General features: G+C 42.0%; 1 protein-coding gene across 1 annotated transcript in view; it reads right to left on the bottom strand.

Annotated features, from left to right (window-relative positions):
* Lrp2 (LDL receptor related protein 2) overlaps positions 1-25,741 on the bottom strand; it is a 164,415-nt gene that overhangs the window by 43,934 nt on the left and 94,740 nt on the right. Inside the window, exons 34-49 of the mRNA XM_021184968.2 lie at positions 22,902-23,011; positions 22,304-22,481; positions 19,934-20,147; positions 18,605-18,844; positions 16,932-17,120; positions 13,733-14,653; positions 13,437-13,602; positions 12,973-13,131; positions 11,885-12,174; positions 10,794-10,997; positions 9,878-10,120; positions 9,346-9,471; positions 7,775-7,897; positions 6,118-6,249; positions 3,834-4,035; positions 794-1,089 (exon numbers count right to left, since the gene is read on the bottom strand). Of these exons, the coding sequence (XP_021040627.1) occupies positions 794-1,089; positions 3,834-4,035; positions 6,118-6,249; positions 7,775-7,897; positions 9,346-9,471; positions 9,878-10,120; positions 10,794-10,997; positions 11,885-12,174; positions 12,973-13,131; positions 13,437-13,602; positions 13,733-14,653; positions 16,932-17,120; positions 18,605-18,844; positions 19,934-20,147; positions 22,304-22,481; positions 22,902-23,011 (3,793 nt within the window). The remainder of the gene's footprint in view (positions 1-793; positions 1,090-3,833; positions 4,036-6,117; positions 6,250-7,774; positions 7,898-9,345; positions 9,472-9,877; positions 10,121-10,793; positions 10,998-11,884; positions 12,175-12,972; positions 13,132-13,436; positions 13,603-13,732; positions 14,654-16,931; positions 17,121-18,604; positions 18,845-19,933; positions 20,148-22,303; positions 22,482-22,901; positions 23,012-25,741) is intronic.

Here is a 25,741-nt window from a genome sequence, read left to right on the forward strand (position 1 = left end):
AAGTGGGAGTGGGTGGGTAGTGGAGTGGGGGGGGAGGGTATGGGGGACTTTTGGGATAGCATTGGAAATGTAAATGAGGAAAATACCTAATAAAAATATTTTTAAAAAAAACTTTATCATACTATACTCATGTATGTCATCTAAATAAAACATGCCATTTTACAATGTAATATGTTTTTAAATATTGATGAAAACTTAAATAATTTTGTGTACTTCAAGAAGTAACTTATAATATTATAATTCCACAAATTTCCATAGTATTTTCATTCTAGATTTCTCTGCACTTGCACACACACACACATACACACACACCACCACCACCACCGCCACCACATACTTTGAGTCAATTTGGCAAATGTATTTAGTGAGAACATTCAATGGCCAGTGGTGGGCTGCTTTTAAACCATTTGATCCCCTCCCCCCCCACACACCGAATGCCACCATGCAGAAAAGAACAAGCAAGAATAAGCTGCACAGAGAGCATGACCCATTGGTAGTGTGAAATTCAAACGGCCACAATTCATATCCGCTTTCAGCTGCCTCCTCACACTTGGTTGTCAGTGGGAAGAGGAGACTAAATGTTCCAGTCTCCCAAAGATGAATATGAAAAGCAAGCCAAGAACTCACTCTGGGGACCCTGGGAGAACCTCCATGCTCTCTTCTTTCTGCATGCCTTGTCGAGTAATTCTCCTAAAGGACACCCTGAATGTTGCTCTACCTGGTATACCAACCTACCTCTATCTGTTCATAAGAAAGCAATAGAGAGGTCAGTTCCTCCCCCTCCCGTACTCACCACAGCCTTTCTCGTCACTGTTGTCTGAGCAGTCATCCACATGGTTACAGACAGTCCCCATCTCGATGCAGTGCCCGTTGTCACACCGGAACTGATGAGGGGGGCACGTGGGTTCCGGGGTGTGACATAGGTGCTCCTGTTCATCCGACCCATCTCCACAGTCATTGTCCTCATCACAGACATAGAGCTTAGTGATACATTGCCCGTTTTGACAAGTAAATTGATCATCTCGGCAGGGTGGGTACGAGCAGCCCCTCTCATCACTGTAGTCCCCACAATCGTTGCGCCTATCACACCTGTGTTAGGAGACAAAGGACCACGGAGATCATTTTAACAAGATTACTGTACCTAAGCTCTCTACCTCCAAAATATGCATTAACCCAACTCTGGAACAATCCATTTGGCCATCTGCATGAATTCCCCTGTTGCTGGTGGCTGCATAATAAATGTAAATATGGATTCATTCACCCATGGTTTTATAGGCCAAATAACATGATTCATAAATTTGTAAATCATGGAATAGCTTTATGGACACTGGAACTATCCAGACAGACACATTGTATACAAGTCTTCAGCATGAACTCTGTGTCCTATAGAACTGTTGTTGGATAGTGTCTTTTTAAAACACCCATCTCTCCACTGGGGTAATGTTTGCACCGGCAGACCTCTTCATATAATTCTACTGGGATTTTTCATGATATGTGAGTTAGTTATGGTGATAGGAAGATTAAAAGCTGTAGATTATCATTAAATGATGGCAAATTTGCATGCTGTAGTCTTAGTTCTGATACCTATCATTCCCAGGTCCTAAGTATGACACAGTTTCCTGAGCTACCATGAGTCATACTCACATTCAAAGACCCCATGAAAAGCCACGCTTACTGAACAGGGTCATGGTGACAGGTTATCATGTATATAAAAGAATTCAGGATAAATATAGACAATGCTAATATATGATAATTCATTAAATGATGGAAGGAGGCCCAGGAGCTAAGGACTGAGGGTCATGAGGTATTATGGCACCCAGGATGAATCTAGTCAGTTCTACAGCTGTGCACTGACCATGCCTGCTAACTAGAGCTGCCATCCACAAGCTAGGGTACTGCCAATATGATTTAAACCTAAGGCATAAGCATAGATCTATGAAGAAAGCCTTGGTCAAAGAAAACAGACTTAGCCCACTTGATTTTCCAGAAAATCAAATAATTCCCAAATGATCTGAGACACCAGTGTCTCCCCTTAACTAGCTTACACAGTGAGCAAATCACCAGGTTTCTGGCACGAGTGCATCCCATTACCCCAGCGAGCACTCCTGCCATAACCCAGTCTCAGCAAGCACCACCACAATGTGTCAAGAAGGAAATTATCCCCTTGTCCCACAGTGTCAAATGGGGGAGCACACACTCTGCCAGGCTGGAGGTTTTACACTTAGATATATAGGATTCTGATGTTGCAGAGATAATATAGGATCTGGGCCCTATAGTCCAGGTTTCCAGAGAACAGTTTTCTTTTGTTTTGCTTTGTTTTTATTCTATTCTGCTGTAGCACTGCCAAGAGAAATTCAGAAAGAAAAAACAAAATATATGAGGAGTAAGAAAATGCCAGGATAGCAGAAAAAGAAGGGAGAAAAAGAGAAAAATGACCAAAGTCAGTAAGAACCTGAAAGTACAGGGTGTGGGAGCAGAGAGACCATAGAAAGGAAGGGGAACAGGAGTGGGGTGGAAGGGACCATAGAGAGAGAGGCAGAAACAACCCAATCTCATCAAAACAAAGCCCTGGGTTTTCAGATATTCACATCTAAGAACAATGGAATTGACTACTTACTGAAACTAGAACAGAACTCCGGTTAAGGTTAAGAGTTAAGACAGGCAGATGACTCACTTTGACTGCCCAAATAACAACTGCAAATACACTTTCTGGGTTACATCTGTTCTTACTCACTGCCATTCACTGCACTGCATGCTAAGACCCCACTCTCAGTGTTTCAATTTTTATAGCACATGACTGTTTTTTCCTCTTCAGGATACCATCATACAAAAATCTTGGCCATCCTGCATCCCAGACCTATCTCAATATCTATCAATGGGGCATCTGCTTCACTCAGGCCTCTGCTGCTCGTCCTTTCAATCTCCTACTCTAGCCATGGAATCCTGATGGTTCCTGGTGCCCGAAAGAGTCCCTGTGCTTTTTAACCCCCAAGTGGGTCCTGTACCTCTGCTTCAGGTCCACATATCCAAATGCCTAGTGCCGACATCTAAGGAATGTCTACAACATCGAGTACTTTCTCCCATCAGCAAACTCCTTTCCAGGTTGCTTTATTTTGATCAAGGCTTCTATTAGTCCCTTTATTCCTCTATAGCCAAAAATTTACTACATACAGTGGTAAGAGGCTAGACACTACAAAAACAAAATTCATTTTAAGAGACCCATTTGGAGAAAGAGGTGAGAAACCACACCACAGGAAATCACAAGATTCCCCAAAGCAGCATGCTGTGGGGCTGAATCTGTTTGAGACAGTGTCAAGAACTTTAAATATTCTACATAAGAATCCCTATTTTCAGAAGCTTTGGCCTTCTCACCTGACACTCAACATTAGTTACCTTGACCCTGAGCCAAGTGTACTTACGGAGCTGTTCTTCTTATGGCAGAGAGCAAATACAGAAACAGTTCTTAGAACCATGCCTGCCCCCACGTGGAAGACAAGGAGACACACCAACTAATATCAAGTTAACTCCTTCTCTGCCTCTCTGTGGAAGGCCACATTATGGCTTTCATGAACCCTGGGATCTTCTTGGACCACATCATCCATAAAAACACATAAATAACCACATCGGTATAAAACATGTATTAACATATTACATTTTAAAACACTTTTTTCTGACCTGAATTTCAAAAGAAGTCAAAGATATCCTTGGATAGCCTAGAATATCATGGTCACTAGAGTATAGAGTATCACGTGACCATTGTGCCTAATGTGTGAGTCATCCCCGCCCCCGTGAATATTTGGGGTGTAGAGGGATGTGTTTGAATCCCAGTTCACCTGAATGACTGCCTGATACACCGTCCATTCGCACAGCTGAACTCTCCCTCAGAGCAAGCTCTCATGGTGCAGTTCTGCAGCTCGTCGAGGGCATCCGCGCAGTCTGCGTCACCGTCACAGACCCAGCGTTGTGGAATGCACCTCCTGTTTGGAGGTCTGCTATTTATACAGGTAAACTCAGTACTGGAACAGTTCTGAAGCTCTGAAACCAAAGCAGACAAGAATCCCTCAGAGCTCGGAAATGCTCTCTTTATAATCTTATAATCTTTAACACTCTCACTAATCATATGGGCAAGGTAGAACTATAAATACCTTCAAAGGTTCTTATAGTTCTTGAGACCTGTCTCAATTGTTTGAGTCTGGATTTTACAGAAGCAAAACCTCAGCATAAAAACTCTGCTTACTTTTCTGTGAGATTTACATAAAAATTTTCCCATAAGGCTTCAGAAAATGACTTCCATTTTTAAAATTTGAACAAATGCCTTTTTGCAATTTATTTATTCTCTCATATAGTACACGCTGACTGCAGTTTTCCCTTGATCCTCCCCCTTTCTCCCTCCCCCCTCCCCATCCACTCCTTCTCCATTTCCCTTCAAAAAAGGGAAGACCTCTCAGGGATATCAACAAAACATGTCATATCAAGTTGCAATAAGACTGGGCTCCTCCCTTAATAGTAAAGCCGGATGAGCCAACCCAAGAGGAGTTCAGGGGTCCCAAAAGCAGACAAAAGAGTCAGAGATAGTCTCAGCTCCCACTGTTAAGAATCCCACAAGAAGACCAAGCTACACAACTGTAACATATATGCAGAAAGCCTAGGTTAGACCCATGCAGGCTCCCTGATGGACAGACCACTCAATCTCTATGAAGCCCCTATGAGGCCAGGTTGGTTGACTCTTGGAGATTCTTATGGTGTCCTTGATCCCTCTGGTTCCTACAATCCTTCCCTCCTTCTTCCGAAGGATTGAACAAATATCTCATATTTTCACACCATGACCCATATTCCACTGTATAATTATATACGTACAAAATGTGATTACTATCTTGGTGCCAATTTAATGTGTGAGAAAACTGAGTGCACAATGGTTAACTGGACATCTCAAAGTCGGAGAGCCAGAAGAGACCTTTCTCGTCTAAGAAGTTGAGGCTTTTGAATACAGATTGCAAGCACCACACAAATGAAGAGGAATGCTAAGAGAGGCCAGAGTTGCCAGAAAGGCAACGGGGAAGGAAGTGAGACACTGATTCGGAATCATTCATGTCTTATTCAATCCTCTCGCAAACAAAACGTAAGAGAAAACGGGAGAAAATAGTTCGTGTAAGTCATCAATGACAGAGCAGATGTAGAGCTCTGGCCACAGCAAGTGAGTTCACTACCAAACACAAGCACCAGGAACCTCTGCCCTTACTATGTTAAGAGGGAAAGGTGACACAATGCTAACTAAAGCCCCTCAGGTAGCAACTCCAGGTTTTGCTGGCAATAAAAACAATGTAGTACTCGGGTTATAAAAGTAACCACATTTCCTATCATTTAAAATAGTCTTAAGAAAATTTTCCATACAATATTTTGATCATACCTTCCCCTATTCGAGCTCCTCTATTGGATCCCTCCTCACCTCCCAAACCCATAACTTTGTTTTCTCTTTCTCTCAAACAGAAAAAAAAAAAAGACAAGAAACAAAAAAATTTAAAGAGTCAATAGACAAAAGGTCAAGACAAAAAGTCCCAACCAAGCAAAATGAAACAAAAGCCCACAAAAATTCCATTGAGTTCATTTGTATTGGCTGACTACTCTCGGGCATGGAGCCTGCTGTGGAATACTGATATAGCCGCTCACACTCCATTAGAGTGTCCATTGCACATAGCATCTTGGTTAAGGGTGGGTTGGAATGGGGAGGAGCTGGGAGGAGCTGGAGGGGAAAGAATAGGATCAAAATACATTGTTTGAAAAAAGAGGAAACTCAGTGATGAATACCACAACTACCCAACCTCATCACAGCTCCTAGGGTGATTGGCTGCCATACTGTTGTCAGAAATGAGCAACTGAGTCCCCATCACCTACTACAGAATTCCCATTAGCCGGGGGTGAAGGAGAATGAGCACCGAGCCATTTGCCTCATGGTAAAATGTAAGCGATGGTGTCCAACAGCAGGAGATAATGGTAGCATTCTGTTAGTGTGCATTCACTCAACAGGAGTTTCTGACAACTGGGCGCTCCAACCATGATAACCGGCTCTGAGTTTCCCTGGAATGTGACTCTACAGAGGAATTATCGGCCTTCACTTACCACAGTGATGTCGCTGGTCCTCGTCACTCATGTCTCCGCAGTCATTATCACCATCACAGACCCAGCTACTTGAGATGCACCTGCCGTTATCACAGTGGAACTGATTGGCTGAGCAGCTGTTTAGAGAATGCCCTGACAAGAGAGGAAGTCTCATGAAAAGAGTGGGATGTCTCCAGCAAGGACATTCAGGCATGGTTTACGTCAGTGAGAAGTTTACTCACACACACATCAGGAAGACATGGAACCTTACGGCTGTCAGAACCTTTGAGATGATTTCACAAATGATTTTACAAATGTGATAGGTCTGCGGTGCAGCAGTATAGGGTGGGGTATAACATTGTCTCAGACACATAGAGAAGGCTGACAGTGAGCTGCATAGAGACTCAGGGGAAAACTGTGATCCAAAGTGCAGATTATAAGATATATGGATGCACTTGGGTTATTACAATGTGTAATACAGTCCACAACTACTACTTGCTGTTACTATGACTTTGGTTTGAAAATTCTTATTCATAGGTTTTAAACACAAGAACACATTAGAATAATTTCAAAGTTATAAACTCACCTAACACTTATTATTTCTTCTCTCTGCAGATTCTCAAACTCTAGGGACCCTTGATTTTCTACACGTTTATCAGTGTTACAGTGAGGATACAAAAGCAAAAGTAAAACTTGGCCAAGAACTGCTAGCAATCAGCCATAGAATTAAACTTCAGAGAACTCAATGGAAACTAGCATGAATTTAACTCTAAAACTATACTAATGAACAACCCAGACAAGGGTTTTATATACGATGTTACGTAGTACAATAATACAAGAGAAAAATGCTTAATAATATACCAATCTTAGGAATATTATACATCATTAAAGAGGAGTATGAAGAATGTACATAAGGATGAGTAGACTTTTCTCAATTCAGTAGAGAATACTGAGGTGGCCTTGTAGCTCCATGGTCTGCCATGCCTACTTGGTATTGCCATTCCAGCACAAAACAAGAAGGTAGTCATGGATGATCTGTGACAACATTCATCTATACAGTCAAGTCACTAGTCTGTGACCATACTTTTCTAGATACTACATAGTGAGGATTTTATGACGGGTTAAAAAAGCACCTCGGAAATGAGTACAACTAACTACAGTGAATATGCATCGATGCACATGAGGATTTGTGACAGTAAAAAGCAAGCTTTGAATACAAACAAGGAACATGGGCCTCCATGAGGGCCTACCAAACAGGGCCACGGCGCCTCACTCTACACATTAGTAGAAAAAGAAATAAAATAAGGTGTGCCTGCTCTGAGCCCTATAGGAAGAATTTAGTCATTTTTGGATCCTCCTACTGTCTTAAAAGGCTCAGACAAAATTCCTAAACTCTAACTGAGAATCAGCTAGAACTGAGCTGCAAGCCAGACGATCCACTGGATGCATTACCATCTCAATATATCAACATCAACTAATAGCCCCCATATTCTCCCCAGCTGCCCTCAGTGTCTGCACTAGCCGCTCATGAGCACCTACTGCACGGTTCTGGCATCCCTTCTGGGAGCAGGAACAGGGAGAGTAAGTAGCCAGCAGTGTGGCTCCTGCATTTGATGGGTGGGAGTAGCCCCGGCCTCTCTAACTGCACCGTAAGCTTCTCACGGTTGCTGACTCTTACCACAAGTGTCAGGTTCATCCGAGCTATCCACACAGTCGGCTTCCCCATCACAGAACCAATAGCTTGGAATACACCGGTGGGGGGAGACGCACTGGAACTCATTGCTGCGGCATGTGTGTGAGGCTGGAGGACAGGCACAAGATTAAAACACCAGCAGACTCCCATCTGCTGCCCATCTGCCTGTATCTCTGAACTGGTTAATTGCTGCCATGGGGAAAAGGCCTTGTCTATAATTTACTATGGGGCTGCAGGTACATAAGATACAAGAGGGGAATATTTCCCAGTTCTCCTGAATTTTCATTCAAGACTCCATAAATACAAGGTGTAAGTTCTATTTGCTAGAAATTCCAAAGAGCGCCCAGGCAGGTGAACGAACACTCTTGGCTGTTCAACAAGTCCGAGACAGGAAGCTCCCTGCATTCTGAGTTCAAGGACAACCTAGGCAAAAGATGAAGATTCTGTCCCAATAATCTATCAACTCTGATTAGATTTTAACATATCAAAAAATGACATTGTGCTGTAAAACTGTGCAAAATAAGTCTTGATTTTTTTCTTGTTTGTTTGTTTGTTTGTTTGTTTGTTTGTTTGTTTTTCAAGACAAAGTTCCTAGCCCCGGATGTCCTGGAACTCAGTATGCAGACCAGGCTGGCCTCCGGCTCACTGAGATCCTCCTGCCTCTGCCTCCCAAGTGCCGGGATTAAAGGTGTGCACCATCACACCCTGCTTGGTTTTTTACATTAAGTGAATTCTATTAAAACAATGTTACACTCAATTCTATCCCTCACCACAATTTGTTAATCATAATTCTCAAAAGTAAGCAAAATTCTCATCTACTCACTGTAACTCAGAATTGTTAGGGTAGATGAGAGAGATGGCTACCTTTGAACTTTATGTTAGCTTCTACTGTGTGGGCACAAATATTGCAATGAATTTTTGTCCTGAATGGGGTCTTGCCATTCTACTCTACAAGGCTCTCCCTTGCCTGGGCCTTAATAGTGCCAGATGGATTTGCCGGTAAACACTTGTTAGAAAAGCAGTAACTCCAACCTGCCCTACCCTGTGTTATGCTGTAAGCCAAATTCTGTTTCTTTGGGCTGCTGTCATTATTGTACCTGAGTCCTGCTCTGGCAAATTTTTTGTGATAGCCTGTGGTTTCCTCAGGATGTGATCAAAAATTCAGCTACAAGAAATTGGCAAATTTTTTAAAAGATACACCCTTTCATACTAATTATTCTCAAAATTATTAAACTTAAGAAAGACCTTTTCATTTCCTCTGTTCATAGAGAAAATTGTTTCAATAAAACTAAGCTACTCAAGATCAAGACCATAATATTCAGAAGTAATAACTGCTGATAGTACAAATACAGATTGAGGGTTAAAGGCCTGGATACTAACAGGTTTCCAGAAAAATATATTTGAAGCAAGAGACTTCTCCCACCACTCTACTCATATCTTAAAGCAACTGCCTTCCACATCTCCTTACAGACTCAGTATCAAAGCTAGGATGGTTCTGTGCTGCCCCGGTCGCTCCTCTGGACCCACAGAGGGCGAAGAAGCTTTTTCATACTCACCGCAGTAAATGGGGTTCTCGTCGCTCCCATCTCCACAGTCATTGTCTCCATCACACAAGAAAGCTCGGGGAACACAAATGTTTGTAGTCTGGCATTTTGCGAAGTCCGGCTGGCACGTGATGGGAGCTTTAAAAAGACAGCCAGGTAGACACTTGAAACAGAACTACCAAGTATATCATCTATAGCATCGACTCAGTTAACAGACTCAGGGAAGGGTCCAAATCAGTTCTAAGTGAGCAGGAAAGTGCAGTCCATGCTGCTGGTGGTAAAGAGAGGCCCAAGTTGGTTCCAGGGTGGCAGAGAAACATGTTCATGAGGTGAGTTTTTAATCTAGCAGATATATACAGAGCCATCAAATTAAGCAAGCAATTCAAATGTTAGCTAGATATATTTTTATAATCATTTAATTGACTATTACAAACACATAGTAGGTTTTTTTCTTTTTTTTTTTAGAAAGCAATAGATTTTATGGAAACATTTCATCTCCTGTGTGACCACAGACACCAAAGGAAAGATTTAAAGATACACTTACGGCAGTTTTTCTCATCTGAGGTGTCATTGTCATGGCAGTTGTTTATGCCATTGCAGACATAACTAAGAGGTATGCACCTCCCGTTGCTGCAAGTGAACTCTGTGGTGCTGTTGCAGCTCCTGAACAGGCACCCTGCCTCATCGCTGTTGTCCCCGCAGTCATTGTAGAAATCACAGCGATAATGGTATGGCACACATCGCCCATTGGCACAAGTGAAGGCTGTTGATCGGCAAGTGTGAAAGGCTGGGAGGAAGAAAGGACAGGGAGAGAAGATGCCTTCCAGTTACAATTTGTAACGTTAACATTGTAACACTCCTAGGGTTACAATTTGTCTCACTTCTAAGACAGAAATGCCTGAAAGTCAGACTGGATGCAAAGTGCTTTTAAAGAAAGAAAGCATTTTAAGTGAGCCATGAAAGTCACTTCATTTGCCCATAATCTCACTTCTCAAGTTTATCTCAAATGCAGAAAAGCATTCAAAAGCACACTGTTAGAGAAAGGTACCCAACTACAAATCCCCTTGAAAGCCCACTGTGTCTTACTCCAGTGACATAAAAACTGGGCAGGGACTGTCAGAAACAGTGCAATAAAATGATAACAGTGACCCCCTGGGGCCCGTAGTGCCATATTGTCATGCTCCACAGCCTGCTCCCTTCTTCTTACAAGATCTCTGGTAACCACTGTTTTAAAGATGAACTACCTGAGCAATATTTTCAAGCTCTACAGATACTAGAAATGCTAATGCCAGGATTTTAATCTAATGACTTTACTCATCTATATGGAGGTGATTAAACAGAAATATAGCCTGGGTTATCAGAGTGAATGTTTTTGGCTCCAACAGAAAAGCCATTCATACACAGTGTTTTGTGCCAAACACTTGCACAAAGACATCTTAGCTCTAAACACTACAGCTTACCACAGACTGTGGGCAGCTCATCACTGCCATCACCACAGTCGTTGTCATTGTCACATTTCCAATCCTGAGTGATACAACGCCCATTAAGGCAGGTGAACTGGAACTGATTACAGCGGGCACCTGTGTCCACCACACAGTACTTGTTATCGTTGGCCAGATACCAGCTGCCTTCGTGTGGACACTGGCACTCAGCTCCGTTTGGACCTGGGACAGAGAGAAGCAAGAAAACATGAGCGTAGGAACCTTTCTTAGACTTCTCCAGAATGGCATTTACGACATCTGTGAGATGAAACACCATCTGTGATGGTTTGTATATACTCGTCCCAGGAAGTGGCACTATTAGAAGGTATGGCCCTGCTGAAGTAGGGTGTGTCACTATGGGTATCGGTTGTAATACTCTCACCCTAGCTTCCTGAGAGTGAGTATTCTGCTAGCAGCCCTCAGATGAAGATGTAGAACTCTCAGCTCCTCCTGTACCATGTCTGCCTGGATGCTGCCATGTTCCCGTCTTGATAATAATGGACAGCCAGCTCCAATTAAATGCTGTCCTTATAAGAGTTGCCTTGGTCATGGTGTCTGTCCCCAGCAGTAAAACCCTAACTAAGACACCATCTACCTTTCAACTATATTCTGATCTCTTTTTCTATTAAAAATAATCGATGGCCACCTACAACACAATGGCTCCCGTGGAAGAATTCACAAAGACATATTCCTATGAAGCTGTCCTCAGTGAGATTTATATCTCACCCTAAAACATCACACTAGAAACGATAGCTCCTAAACAGAAAAGTTACGTTAATGGAATCCTATTCCAGTCAGAAAGCCAAACCTTTTTCATCTTACTCTTTCCCTTCAACAAGCTTCCTCTTAAACTGCCTTTACAAAGCCAGTCCATGTAGAACAGACCAGAAACCCACAAGACAACACTCTCAACATACAACCCTTAGTACACTTGATAAATAACCTGAAATCAAGAATCTCAGTTTCTGTTTCTTCTTCCCTTGCAGCCTCCCTCACCGAGTGTCCTTGTCATTGTGGTGACAGTCTTTGTCACTAAATACTTGTTTTCATCTTCCTGCTCCACCCCTTACCTGGAGCACAGATATGGCTGCATCCTCCATTGAACTGGTCACAAGGATTGCTACACTGCTGCTGCTGGGTCTTGACAACTGTGGAGATGCCACTAGGCTGGGTGGGCAAACGAGTGGTCATTGCGATCAGGTCTGACCCATCGTACTTGTTAGCACGGTAGATTTTTTTGGTGTAAAAGTCTGTCCAGTAAATGTACTGGCCGTAGACAGTCAAGCCAAAGGAATGGAAGGCAGTGCTGACGATGACTTCTCGGTTGGAGCCCGTGAGAGTGCTGCGCTCTATTTTCTGCCTAAAGCAAAGAGAAAGAAAAGCGATTGCTAAGCAGAAAAAGGAATTATAATGGTTAGGCCTGCTTCAAATGGCTAGTCAAGTAGTGTAGACATGACACGTGTCTCTTTCTTGGTGATGGTAAGTCTTATTTGCTCATACAATGGCCTACATATATCATTTCATCAGAACCAGGCTAACATTAGAAGCAGGAACAATCCAAGGAAGGATTTGCTTAATGCATGGGACCTGATGTGAAACATAGCAAAAAACTAAAAAGAATTTATTTCCTTTTTGTTATTGGTTACTTTGAGGAATTTACTTAGAAAGACACAGAACATCATTGCTATGGTTCAAATGAGAGTATGAAGAAAAAAAATCAGAATATTTCATCACAAGGCCAGTATCTGCAGGGAAACGAACATGCAGACAAACAACTGTAATGAACAAAATCTTTTCATCTCTTGAACTCCTCAATCAGGATGACTACAATGTAGCTACTTGGAGATATCCCATAATTATGTTAAAAGGGAGTTTGCAAGTAAAATTTGCTGAGAAGCACGCCAGAGAAACCAACAGACACATTATTCAGATCTGATGCCTGCAAGTCAGAAATTGAGTGATTCCATTATAATTATAATCACACTTAGTGATGCGGAGATTTAGACATAGATTTAGGATATAGACCAAGTTAAAGCATAAAATAGTTCCTAAAACTTCAATTCTACATTTAGGCAATAATCTCTCTGGTTTATCAGATTTTCATAGCATGGAGCAAGTCCTTCTATGTCCAACATCCACATGATTCAGAGACACCTACAGGCTAGCATCTGCCCAGTAGAGAAGGTCGGTCTCCAGGTCCAGAGTGAGTCCATTGGGCCAAACCAGGCTGGTGTTCACAATGGGGACCCGGAAGTTCCCTCCCAGTGTGGCTCTTTCAATTTTGGCATTGGTACCCCAGTCAGTCCAATACATGTACCTAGTTAATCAAACAGAGGGCATAATTAATTCACAACAAGGTAGCTTTTTAAAACCTTTTCACTCTTTACAGTGGAAACATTCACTGATTGTAAACCATACAAGTAAAAGTAAAGAAGTATTCCATTCTTTTTCAGACTACATTGCCAAAATGGATGCTCTAAGTCAGACCAGGAAAAGTCACTAAAAGCTCTGTCTCTGTGCAAGTTTATACACTATTATCATTATTCTCTATGCCCATAAAGTAATTTCTAGTCCCCACTCCATCCTCAAATAAGCAGATAAATCAATAAGACCTTGGCATACCCTCGGCAAGGATCTAATACAATAGCTCTCGGTTTGGAAACACGGGCGATCACAGCGCGATTAGATCCATCTTCAGCCATGGAATTTATTGTCTGATTTGAAAAGTCACTGTAATAAATTCTTCTATTTATCCAGTCAAAGGCAATGCCATCAGTAACCCCTATATCTGGATACACACAAGTAGAAAGACACATACTCATAAGATGTTAGAATCTCAAAGGGCATTAAGACGATTCGGTATGTGGCCCTCCTTATATCTACTGCCAAGGTAAACCCTAACCCTGGTGTGCACTTACTTGAGAGCAGGATCGTTGGAGAGCTGGCCCCTGAGTACAGGTTGACATAGGAAATCTGGCCACGGATAGGGTTTAACTTTTGTGTGAAGAAGATTCTATTATTTCTGCGGTCATAGTCCAGTGCGATGGCCGTTCCTTCCACACTTATGGCTTGGAAAGGCAGGTTATGGTCTTGAGGGTCAAAGTGTAAACTTCTCAAGGAATTATTTAAAGAATAGATGAGGAAATCTTCTCGAGAAGTAGCACAGTTCTTGCCATCATCTTCCAGAGTCCCAAAAGCACATCCACATTTGGGGGTAGGCAACTCAGGTAAGGCAAAGCAAAAGTGGGAACACCCACCATTGCTTTGCAAACAGGGGTTGTTGTTAAGCTCTGCCGGTGAGAGGGGCTGGACATGCTCATCAAAGATGGTCACATCCCGTAGCAAGTTGATATTATCTCTTATCACTGTTGGAGGGTCTGTGTTCCCAGGTTGCTTGCTGGCTTGGAAGACCTTCCTCAAATTTCTATCCACCCAAATGATCGACTCTCCAAAGACGGTGATGCCATAAGGAGTTGGGTAACGACTGCCATAACGAACCACTTGGGATTCTCCTCCGTCACGATGGATCCTGGCAATTATATCTAAGGAATCATCAACCCAATAAATATAGCCAGTGTCGTGGTCCACTGCCAGGCCCCGAGGAGTGACAATGCCTTCAGAGACAAGTACAGTTCGATTGGTACAGTCAAGAAAAGAGCGTTCAATCTTCGGCTTCTGCCCGTAGTCGGCCCAGAAGAGATATCTGTGCTTGGGGTCAACAACGATATGCCTGGGCATATCCACTGAGACTTTGAGGAGGACACGGCGGTATGTGGTATTAATCCGTATCACTTCTATCAGTGTCTCATACACAAAGGCATTGGTGAAATAAAGATTTCCTACAGGGAAAAAATAAGAAGGATGCTGATGAATGAAAAACCAAGAAGGAAAACATGCATAATAAAATGTATGAGGGTGAAATATGATCGGAGAAATATTGGCAAGTATGGGAAGCTTTAAAAAGACAACCAGATGGACACTTGGAACAGAACTACCAAATATAAACAAATTTATTGTATTTTCAAGACAATAAATTTCAATGTAAACATATAAAAATAAATATTTATGCTTGGGAATTAAAGGGAGTACTTTTTAAAATTTATTTTCTCAAAAATCTTCAGCTTCCTTCTTACTCAGATTAGAATTCACAGCCAGCATTACAACCCATTTCCTACTAAAATATGTATTTTTCTTCTTCTACTTAAAACATGAGTCTTTAACATTCTTACCAAAGAGCCTAAATATACTTTATCATGGTATAAAGTGTATTAATTAGAGCCTAAAAGAGCAGAGAGGACAGCCATAACCACCTCAGATTGCTAGACATATCCTCAAATGCTCTTTGTATGTAAGGTCTATGTGGCCTTTCCTAAGTCTTCCTAACTAGTGTAGATGGTTTTTATCCACTGACTTTATAAATAGCCACCAAACCCAAAATCCACTTCCCTTTTGTGTTAAAGTATAACATAAATTCGAGAATAACATGCCAATCACGTGAAGTACTATAAAATGGATTCGTGGTATGAGTGGAAGCTGTTGGATCCTCAATTACTGATCCATGTCAAGTTAGTTATTGAACTATCAATACTATGCACATATTATTTCCCAGACTGCCTCAAAAAATAGCCAGAGAGATTATTCCAATATGAAATATTTAACTGATGTTTCTGTACGTTGCATCTCTAGAGATGGGATGCTGGTGTGATACTGTGTACTCCTTTAATCCAGGGTTGTCGAATAGTACCAGGTGGTATTTTAGGCTTGTGGGGTATATGGTTTGATTCCTTGTTTGTTTGTTTGTTTGCTTGCTTGCTTGCTTGCTTGCTTGCTTGCTTGCTTGCTTGCTTGCTTGCTTGCTTGTTGAATGGGGTTTCCTGAATCTCTGGCTTGAGTTGAGCTCACTATGTAACTGAGGATGCCTTTAACTCTTTTCTGATACTCCTGCCTTCTCTCCCTGGTACTGAGATTACAGGCATAGGCCAACACACACAGCCAAAATAAATGGTTTCTCCTTCAAGTGTTTAACTCTGACATTGTGACGTGACAACCCCAAATGAATGACCATAAGTGTGTCACAGTAAAATGGTACGAAAGAGAAAATGGGCTACATTTATCCTTCTGGCCATGCCATACTGACCCTATTTATCCACACCATCAGAAACAGTACACTTCAGAGTGGGAATTAGGAATCCATTAAAATTTTATTTAGCTAACTTACTAGATTTACTATTTACAATGCATGTTTATATTTAAGCACTGTCTGCTTATCAAGCTCAATAATATACAACGATATCCATTTTGATTAAAAATATATTCACAAAACTTGTAGTGTAGTAGTTTTCCAAGCATAGGAATGAGTGATAACTCAAACCTGAATAAGTTAACAGAATAGTGAGTTGGGCATACTAGTAACCAAGAGAAACACCCGATGATTTTTGTATGCATTAATGAGGAAGCAACTAAGTTGCATTAAGAATCTGCAACTAGAACTGCACTGCTTGACATTAAAGTAAGTGAACACCTTTCCTCTTCACATGTTTTTAAAGATTTATTTATTTATTTTATGTATGTGAGTACACTGTAGCTATACAGATGGTTGTGAGCCTACATGTAGTTGGGTATTGAATTTTAGAACCCCTGCTCACTCCAGTCGGCCCTGTTTGCTCAGACCCAAAGTTTTATTTATTACTATAAGTACACTGTAGCTGTCTTCAGATGCACCAGGAGAGAGCATCAGATCTCATTATGGGTGGTTGTGAACCATCATGTGGTTGCTGGGATTTGAACTCAGGACCTTTAGAAGAACAGTCAGTGCTCTTACCCACTGAGCCATCTCACCAGCCCCCTTTTTAGATCTTTCTAATCTAATTTTCTGTCAACCTTAGGACAAAAACTACAAACCCACAATTTAATATTTTTCCTGCTTGATTGAACAAGTAGAAGAAAACAAAATGATTCTTCCATAATTAATCTGTCAAACAAAACATCCAAACAAACAAAACAAAACATCTTTTGATTTAGTGAGTGAGTAGCCTAGTCTTAAATGATCTTATCGATTATCTAGAGAAAACAATTCAGATGACAGAGATGGAAAAACAAAGGCACAGGACCACATACCTGCTACCCAATCCACCGCCACACCCCGGATTCCATTCGCTCCGATGCCATAGGTAACAATGTTGGTAAAATTAGACCCGTTGGGTTTGATTCTACGAATTCCGTTAGAGGATCTCACAGAGCTGCTAAAATCACACCAGTAAATAAAGCCGTTGGCAACATCCACATCCGCATGCAGAACATTTCGTCCTAGAACATTTAAGAAAAATCAGCCAACTGAACTGGTACCTCCTTCCCCTTTCTGTTAGCACTGGTTAATGATGCAGACTTATGTGCCCCATTGTAACTTTGCACACCTGTTATCAACATCCTGCTCCTCACTACTGTTCCCTGTGGTCTGCTTCTAAGTTCTCATTCTATTTTCATGCGCTTCTATGTCTTTTCCTTTCTTACTATTGCATGTATATATACATGTACATATGTAACTACAAGGGGCTCAGTCTGCTGAGTGTTGTCCATACGCACTGACGGCTTAGTGTTGGATGAGCAGTTAGCCAGGCTCATCCCTGGGAAGGCTGATTCTCTCTTCAAGCAGTTCTTCATCTAGGGAAGTGGCCTTGTGTGTGAGATGCCCACTGTCCACACTGACATGTCAGCTGGTGTTGAGATTTCATAGGTGCAGAATATTAGTAATAAATGTGAAAGAACGGCAGAGTAAGATGATCGTGTATGATCACTTCAGGCAGGATCACCAATGATGAGTAGTCACCATTGACTGCCAAAGTCAATGGTAGCTTAGGGAACAAGTTCGTCCTGGGGCCCAAGTCAAATGGAATAGATAGCCCAAGGGGGAAATGCCTCTTTACAAAGCAGTGACTGCCTGTGAACACCTTAGCTAAATTACTGACAAGATACTCTAAAAAGATTCCATATCGAGAACATAATACTCCCTGTCAAGGTTTATTTCTTCTGAGCTTGTTTCCTTTTTCTCGTTGGTTTGGTTTGGCCTTGCGATGCTGAGGAACAAATCCATGGCCCTTAATGCTACCACGGAGCAAGCACTGTTCTATAAGCACCACCAAGCCTTGGTTTTCTGAAACAGGTATCCTTGCAAGGATAGTCTCGCATAGTCCCATAAGGACTATGAAAACTAGAAAGTACTAGAAAACTCTAGAAAGTTCTAGCCACAAACCTTGGCATATCCAAAAGACATATTTACAGATTCACAGTATGCAAATATAACTGCTGTAAAAATATAATTATTAAGAATCAAGTGTGGTGGCACATGCCTTCAATTCAAACAGTTGGGAGGCAGAGACAGGTGAGAACTCTGAATACAAGAATAGCCTGGGTGTCAGGCCAACCAAAGCTACATAGTGAGACTTAACACACACACCCCAAAATAATATTTGTGGATTATTTTATTATATGTTATATATAACAAGCCTCATTACAGAACAGTTTTCCTAAACAAGCAATCTTCAATACTTCAAGAAAAATCCATGCTTATGTTTTCTGTCCCCCTGGGCCTGTGGTTCTCATAAACCAACAAAATCTGGCCCCATGAGGAATACAGATCCTCTAGCCATGACCCAGAGTTAGAAGTGAGCAAACTCCAGGGATAGGACTTGGCTCAGCTCTGAGTTTGACTGCCCTTCAGAACAGTCTGATGAAATGAAGCTGGAGCTGACACCGGACAGAAGCAAAGCTTACCTATTTAATAGTTCCCTTACCTTGGCCAGCCACTGGCACCATGGCCTCTGAGTGATCAGACAACTCCAAGCTAAAGCCTCTAACTGCAGGCAGCATGGAAACGACCATGAAAGAGTTATATGGAGAACAGGAGCGACCATCGGGGCTGAGCTTGAACCCACTGGCACAGGCGCAAGAGAACATTCCACCTGGTACGGGCAGGCAGATCTGCTGGCAAGCATTTGGGTTGTTGCTACAGCCATTGGAAGAGTCAGCAGCATCTAAAAGAATTTGAAAATCAGTCTGTAATCTTACGTGCTTGGCAGGCTAGCTCATTTTTTTTTTAAATTGAGTCAACCGAATAGTATAAAAATAAGAAGCACGTAATAACAAGATCAGCAGGCTAAAATCAATACTGAAAGACGGGGATTTATTTGAATGCCTAACTAGTAATGGGAGGAAACAGTGTATGGCAGTTAGAAGATGGAGCAGTGTTGTATTGTTGTGTTGTGTTTCCTTCCCTAAAAAAGCACACAAAGATTAAAGATGGCAGAAATTTATAACTGGCATTTTGCCTCTCTTGCCTTTCAACCATGAGATAAGGATATTTAAAAGACATCTTTAATCACATGCAAGAAAAACAGCCAATAAACAACATTGTTGATTCTTAGGTTAGAGACGAAAAACTAAAACTTGCTAATATAAAAGCTTGGGAGTCTGAGGCGGGCAGATCTCTGTGAGTTCAAGGTCTTACTCATAGTAAAAACTCTGAATTAATAAACTAAAGTTAATTGGGGGGGGTGGAGGTATTCCTGCTAATAATAAAAATTCTGTCCTAAAATTCATAGAGAAATACTCTTCCTTATCTTAGGCATACATCAGTAAATAAAACAAAAGACGCAACTGCCTTTCATGGAAGTTCTATTACCACAGGAAACCTGGACAATAAAACCCAGATAGTAGCTGAGGAGTGCTATTGTGCAAAAGAGCAGGGTCAGAGTTAAAACTTAGGAGAAGAGCCGGCAGTGGCGGGGCACACTTTTAATCTCAGCAACTGGGAGGCAGCAGCAGGTGGATCTTTGAGTTCAATGCCAGCCTGGTCTACAGAGTGAATTCTAGAACAGCCAGGGCTACCCAGAGGAACCCTGTCTCTGAAACTCTGAAAAGAATAGGAGTAAGTTTACTCAGAAGCCAATTCTGGCCTTTGAGATGTCAGATGAATCAGACACTTAACTGTCAAATCTCACAAGTGATTCTGCATACATGTGCAAGCATGCACCAGGAACTACAGTGTGGGAAGAGGCTTCTAGATGTGAGGGTGAAGACACGTGACTACTCATCACACATGACAAGTCATGACAAGTACTCACTGCGATGGTGGTAAACCCGGAGACCCCTCAGGTATGGAATGTTATCTCTGAAGACGACTTTGTTACTCCCAGAGGACTTGTCAACTCTTTCAATGACCTCATACTGCTCATCGGAATAATAAAGGTAGGAGCCGTGAACCGCAAGACCCCACGGGTGGGCCAGGTGGTGCACCAGGATCATCCTCTCTGTACCGTCCACATTTCCCCTTTCGATCTGAAAGATCAGAATTCTCTTTACCTGGCAGATTCATAGTGAATGAGGTAAGGGAATGCGTTCAAATGAACATTCTCTTGCATTTCTGTGGCACTCTCTGCTTCAGATTTCTCAGACCTGTTATGGAATGGGTCCATCTGGAGTTCACTGAACAGGTGAACATCCTTGTCTTGGATGGAGAGTTCCAGCCCATGAGCTGATTCCCTCTTACAAAGAACCAACTATCTCGCCCACCCACCCACAGTATGTTTACGAATGCATAGAAATGTCTGAGCGTGCACCATCATGCAGTAGCTGACAGACATTGGCTTTTACCCGTAATTTCTTTAATCAGGATAGGAGATGCATTCCCCCCAGAATTATAGGACAGTCCTACTAGATGGTAGCCAAGCATGATATGGTGTGAAGTCAAAATGGCTTTTGTCCATTGAGAAAGAATCAAGTAGACTGCTTTTGAGGAGTGTGGGGGATGTAACTGGTTTAACTTAGGTCCAAAAGCCTGTTTCTTTATACTTTCTTTGCATCAGCAATCCAGTTGGGCATAGCTGACAGGGCTGGATTATTCACTACCTCATAGACAAGGTTATACGCCAGAAATGACAGACATTCTAAAACCATAGAAGAAAAAGAATCATGAACTTCCAGGCTGCTGGTGACTAGAGCAGACAAACCTTGAAGCTGCCTCTCTAGGCTAGGGCAAAGATCACATTGGTAACTGCAGTTTTATAAAAACAGTGGTTTTATAAAAACATGAAAAAGAATTCAATAACAGGATGAAAGCCAAGTCGCTCATGGCCAGAGGGCTCAGAATTGAGACAGTAGAAGAAGTCTGGACATACGGCAAAGTAATGATGAAAAGCAAGGACCTTGGATGATTACAGAAGGAGAACTATTTTTCTTAGATGGAAACAAGAGGTCTCACAGGTTCAGGAAGACACCATGGGTAAGAAAAGGGAGGGGAGATCCAGTACTAACTTGTATGAGACCATCCCATGTGTCAAGAACCCCCTCATTGCTACATACATATCCAAGCACACAAGGTGCTCATGCACGTGTTGCAAGTTTGATATATTTTTATTGTTTGGGGGTATGCCTATAGGTACCATCCTTGTGGATATTAGGAGAGCAGAGGCTGTACATTGGTGTTAGGTAGAGTTAGCAAGTGCCCTAAGTTTACTATCCAGAACTGTAGCTCATGATACTATTACTAATAAGAGTAATTGTTACTATTATTAGAAACGAAGCTAATATCTGGTGATTCGACTGCATGATCATTATGGCCAACATCAGTGTCAATAATTTGAAACCACTACTGGTGAAAGAGTCCAGAATATGTTCCACATACAAACAATCTAATTCATCACTAATATTACTGAGTGCTTCCTTTGCCAAGATCAGCTATATAAGCATACGGCAAAAGCCAGGTCTCAAATGGAACCTTACAGTGCACTCATTACAGAATAAAAGAGCTCTATCTTGGAGTTTAAAATTATCAGCAGAGGAAATTTCTGTGTATTAACCATGTCTTTAGCTGCTGAGCTGAGACACTTCCTCAGTCTCCGTGTGTGTGTGTGTTGTGTTTGTATGCTGTGTATGTATGTCTGTGTGTGTGTGTGTGTGTGTGTGTGTGTGTGTGTGTGCTGTCTGTGTTTATATGTTGTGTATGTCTGTGTGTGTGTATGTCTGTGTCTGTGTATGTGTGTGCTGTCTTTGTGTTTGTATGTTGTGTATGTCTGTGTGTGTATGTGTGTGTCTGTGTAGTGTGTGTGTGTATATGTTGTGTCTGTGTCTGTGTGTGTATGTGTGTGTATATACTCTGCAATGGGAGAACATAGGGTGTTCTCAAAGAAAAGAGTGACATCACTGAAACATTAAATAAATGTCACTGAAAGGACAGGTAAGAAATGGAAACTGGTGATATCTTATCCCGAATGAAAGCAAAGGTTGATAAGAAAAAAACAGAGCAACCGTCATTCTGTATTTCCATGTGTTGCACATAGTTAGGGGAATAGAGTACAAGACTACAGTAAGGAGAGCACCGTCAAGAGAAAGGGCAACAGGAAGGCCCTGGTTCAAGCTGCCAAGAACTCAGCACGTTCAGAACCACACAGCCATTCCTTCACACTACAGATTGTGAAAACCAAAGCCGCTCATACCACGCCTCTGCTGGTGACCGCCCAGTAGAGCTTCTGCTCCTGAATGTCCAGGGTGACAACCTCCAGATGGTCCATGTTCCCAGTGAAGAGAATTTTTAAAGATGTTCCATCCATGTTAGCACTTGCGATCTTGGCAGGAACCCCACTGTCCGTCCCGTGGTCTGACCAATACAGTTTCCTAGAACCGTGCAAAAAGATGAGTGCTTCATGAACCAAGAAATAGATCAGGGCAACACAATGTAGGGGACATTTAACCAGTGTCCTGCCACTGTCTCTGTAGTTCTGTTATTGGGGCTTCATGCCATTTTCAATGGTACTGAAGACAGGATGGTAAAATTTCCCATCTACTCAGCCTTTAAGGTCTGATAAGTCAGAGCACATTGTTCTAAAAGAAGATACAGCCTATATCTTTCACATTCAACATAATCCAGAGTACCGCTCTTCACAGTGACTGCTCTTCCTCACTGAGGTCTAACTTGTTCAAATGTCACATATCCTACAGTTTGAAATTTTAACAGGACACTTCATCAGACAGACCAGGGCACTGACAGAGATGGTGCAGACAGGAACATACTGTCACTTAGTGTCTGTCACTCACCCACGTGCAGGATCAACAGCTATGCCAACCGGGAAACCAACGCCAAGCGGGGTGCCATCATTGGTAATCAGGGTTTTCCCATACCTCGTATCTCCCCGGAGTGTCAACACCTGCAGTCCAAAATCATGTATTAGAACTTAACTTCTTTCATGGAAACAAAGACAGGTGGGATCCAAAACTAAAGCTAAAGCATGTCCAGGATTGAGATGGCATGAGACACCCATGATCCCTCATTGAATTGCCCTGCTCCTACTTCCTCTTTCCTCTCTGGAGCCGGGAGGAAATGATCTCAGTGGAAATGAGAATGTTAAAAGCACAATCAGGGTTGGGGGGGATGGCTCAGTGTTTGAGAGCACTGGTTGCTCTTCCCTTGTACTAAGTTCTCAGCATCCACATTTTGGCTCACAAGTGCCTACAACTCCACTTCCAGGGGATCTAACATTCTTTTATGGCTACCACGAACAGGGCTTCAACATGCCGCACTGACAACAAAGTGCTTGCCAACTGATGAATAAACCTTCAAGGTCACTACCTATCCTGTTCCTTTACATTTAAGGTTTGTCTGTAAAGTTGCTGTTGGGTATAGATTGCTTCTGTCTGTTAGTGTTTACCTCACTCTTTCCCTCCCTCAACCATACACACACACACACACACACACACACACACACACACACACACACACAAGCACACAAATGCAAGCTTGTAGATGCTACATTTCTTTTTCATTTTGCACCCTGTTTAGTGTCTCTAATTTCTGCCTGAACTACAGTAACCTTTCTCATTTCAAGTCGCCTCTTTCTGTTACAATCTCCTACCTTTTCTGGACCTAACGGTCTTCTTGGGTCACATTAAGTCCTTTCTCTTGGCTTCTTCTATCCTGCCTCAAGTTCTCTCACACAGCCACCTGTAGACTTCACTTTTAAACAATGCGTTTTCTCAGTGACTAAGCATGCAGCTACCCCTAGTGGCAAGCAGGTTCTTCAGCACCCACTCCTATTTTCAACATGGAATGAAGTGTGTTTCACCCATGTGGGAACAATTTGAATAACCAAGCATTCTGCCTGATTTCTATGCGTTCATCACAAAATACTTTAAATTTATATTACCTAAGAGGAGAACCAATACAGATCTTTGGATGGGTAATCTCCCATTTTGAATACAGTGATAATTTGCTCCCTTTTACTTATTGAGCAAAGTTAAGAAGTCATTTGTCCAATGTCAAACAGTTCATGACTGGAGGTTATCATTGCTGTCTCCATTCATAACACATATTTTGTCTTAGTTTAGTTTTGTTCTTTTTTCCCAGGGTTTCAATCCCTCTGCCTTTTCCATACTTGACTGTTTTTTCTAGAAATAGGTATGTGTCACCTAACAGGATCCATTCGAATAGGAATTAGCAAGCTTTCCACTGGACCTCACTGCTAAATAGCATTTTACATTTATTGTTCTTACCATGCTGGAAAAAAAGTATTGGTTCATATGTGAGCTACTTAAAAGGAAAAAAAAATGTTTTGCTTATCTTTGAATATCCAGTACCAACCAGGCTACCAATCCATAGAAATTTACTAATGTCTGCTAAATGAATAAAATATGCAAGTAAAATAGACACAAGGCCAGGCTGACCTGGGTGCTGACCTGGATTTTCCCCACTGTACCGTGCCCCACTGAAAGCTCAATTACTTTTTTTATTACATATTTTCTTTATATACATTTCAAATGCTATCCCGAAAGTTCCCTATACCCTCCCTCCACCCTGCTCCCCTACCCACCCACTCCCGCTTCTTGGCCCTGGCATTCCCCTGTACTGGGGCATATAAAGTTTGCAATACCAAGGGGCCTCTCTTCCCAATGATGGCCGACTAGGTCATCTTCTGCTACATATGCAGCTAGAGACACAAGCTCTGGGGGTACTGGTAGTTCATATTGTTGTTCCTCCTATAGGGTTGCAGATTATAAACGAGGTAACTTTCTGCAGTTCAAGTGGCCTCATCACTTGATGCACACATATGCATGCTCGGTGGTTCCCCGAGGCTGCTCATTTTACCTCCTGCTGCTGCACACCTACTCAAAGCCTTTGGGAAGTTTAAAGCAATCAACAAAGTCCCAGAAAGAGAGTATTCACTTTTCTATGAGGCTCTCTGGCTTAGCAATGTGATTCTCAGTAGCACGTCATGTTGATGAACTCCAGATTATGAGAGGTATCCTCTGACACTGTCAAATGGAGTTAGAAAGGTCTAGGTCGCTGTGTTCTTTCCTGTCATTGAAACCCAGCATTTCTTGACTTCTCTGACCCTCAGTTGCTTGTGCAAAAATGTTTGCACCAGATGGGCCTTCATGAAGGATCCCATCATGCCAGTCGATTCCATTTGCCTTGAGACATTCCACAGATTAGCATGTGTGCCTACCGTAAATGTCTCAGTCGTTGTGAATCACTAGCCATCAGATCATTGTGAACTTGTAAATTATGAAGGACTGTTCCACTGTGGCCTGTACTTTCGCCAATCTGACTCTCACCAAACAAACCAAAGAGCTATCTACTGACCGGCTACATGTCAATGATAAGGTTTACTGGCTATCTCTCTCATAAAACCCTTCTCAGTTTCAAAACCAGCATGAATTAATATTCCTATACATGTTCCTCTTGTTCCAGAGTGGAGAAAACCAATGCTGGTGGCGTGGGCTTACTTCATGTGATTTCAATCCTACCCTGCGTCTAGAATTTCTTCTGGGAGCTGAGATATAGAGAGCACTTATCTCAAAGAGGAAAGGAATTAGAATCAAGTTTCTATTCTTCTATTCTGTCTTTCACTGCTAGAAAAACTATCTAGAAGCCATAAAGT

Source organism: Mus caroli, chromosome 2, assembly GCF_900094665.2.
Source record: "Mus caroli chromosome 2, CAROLI_EIJ_v1.1, whole genome shotgun sequence".
Taxonomy (NCBI): domain Eukaryota; kingdom Metazoa; phylum Chordata; class Mammalia; order Rodentia; family Muridae; genus Mus; species Mus caroli.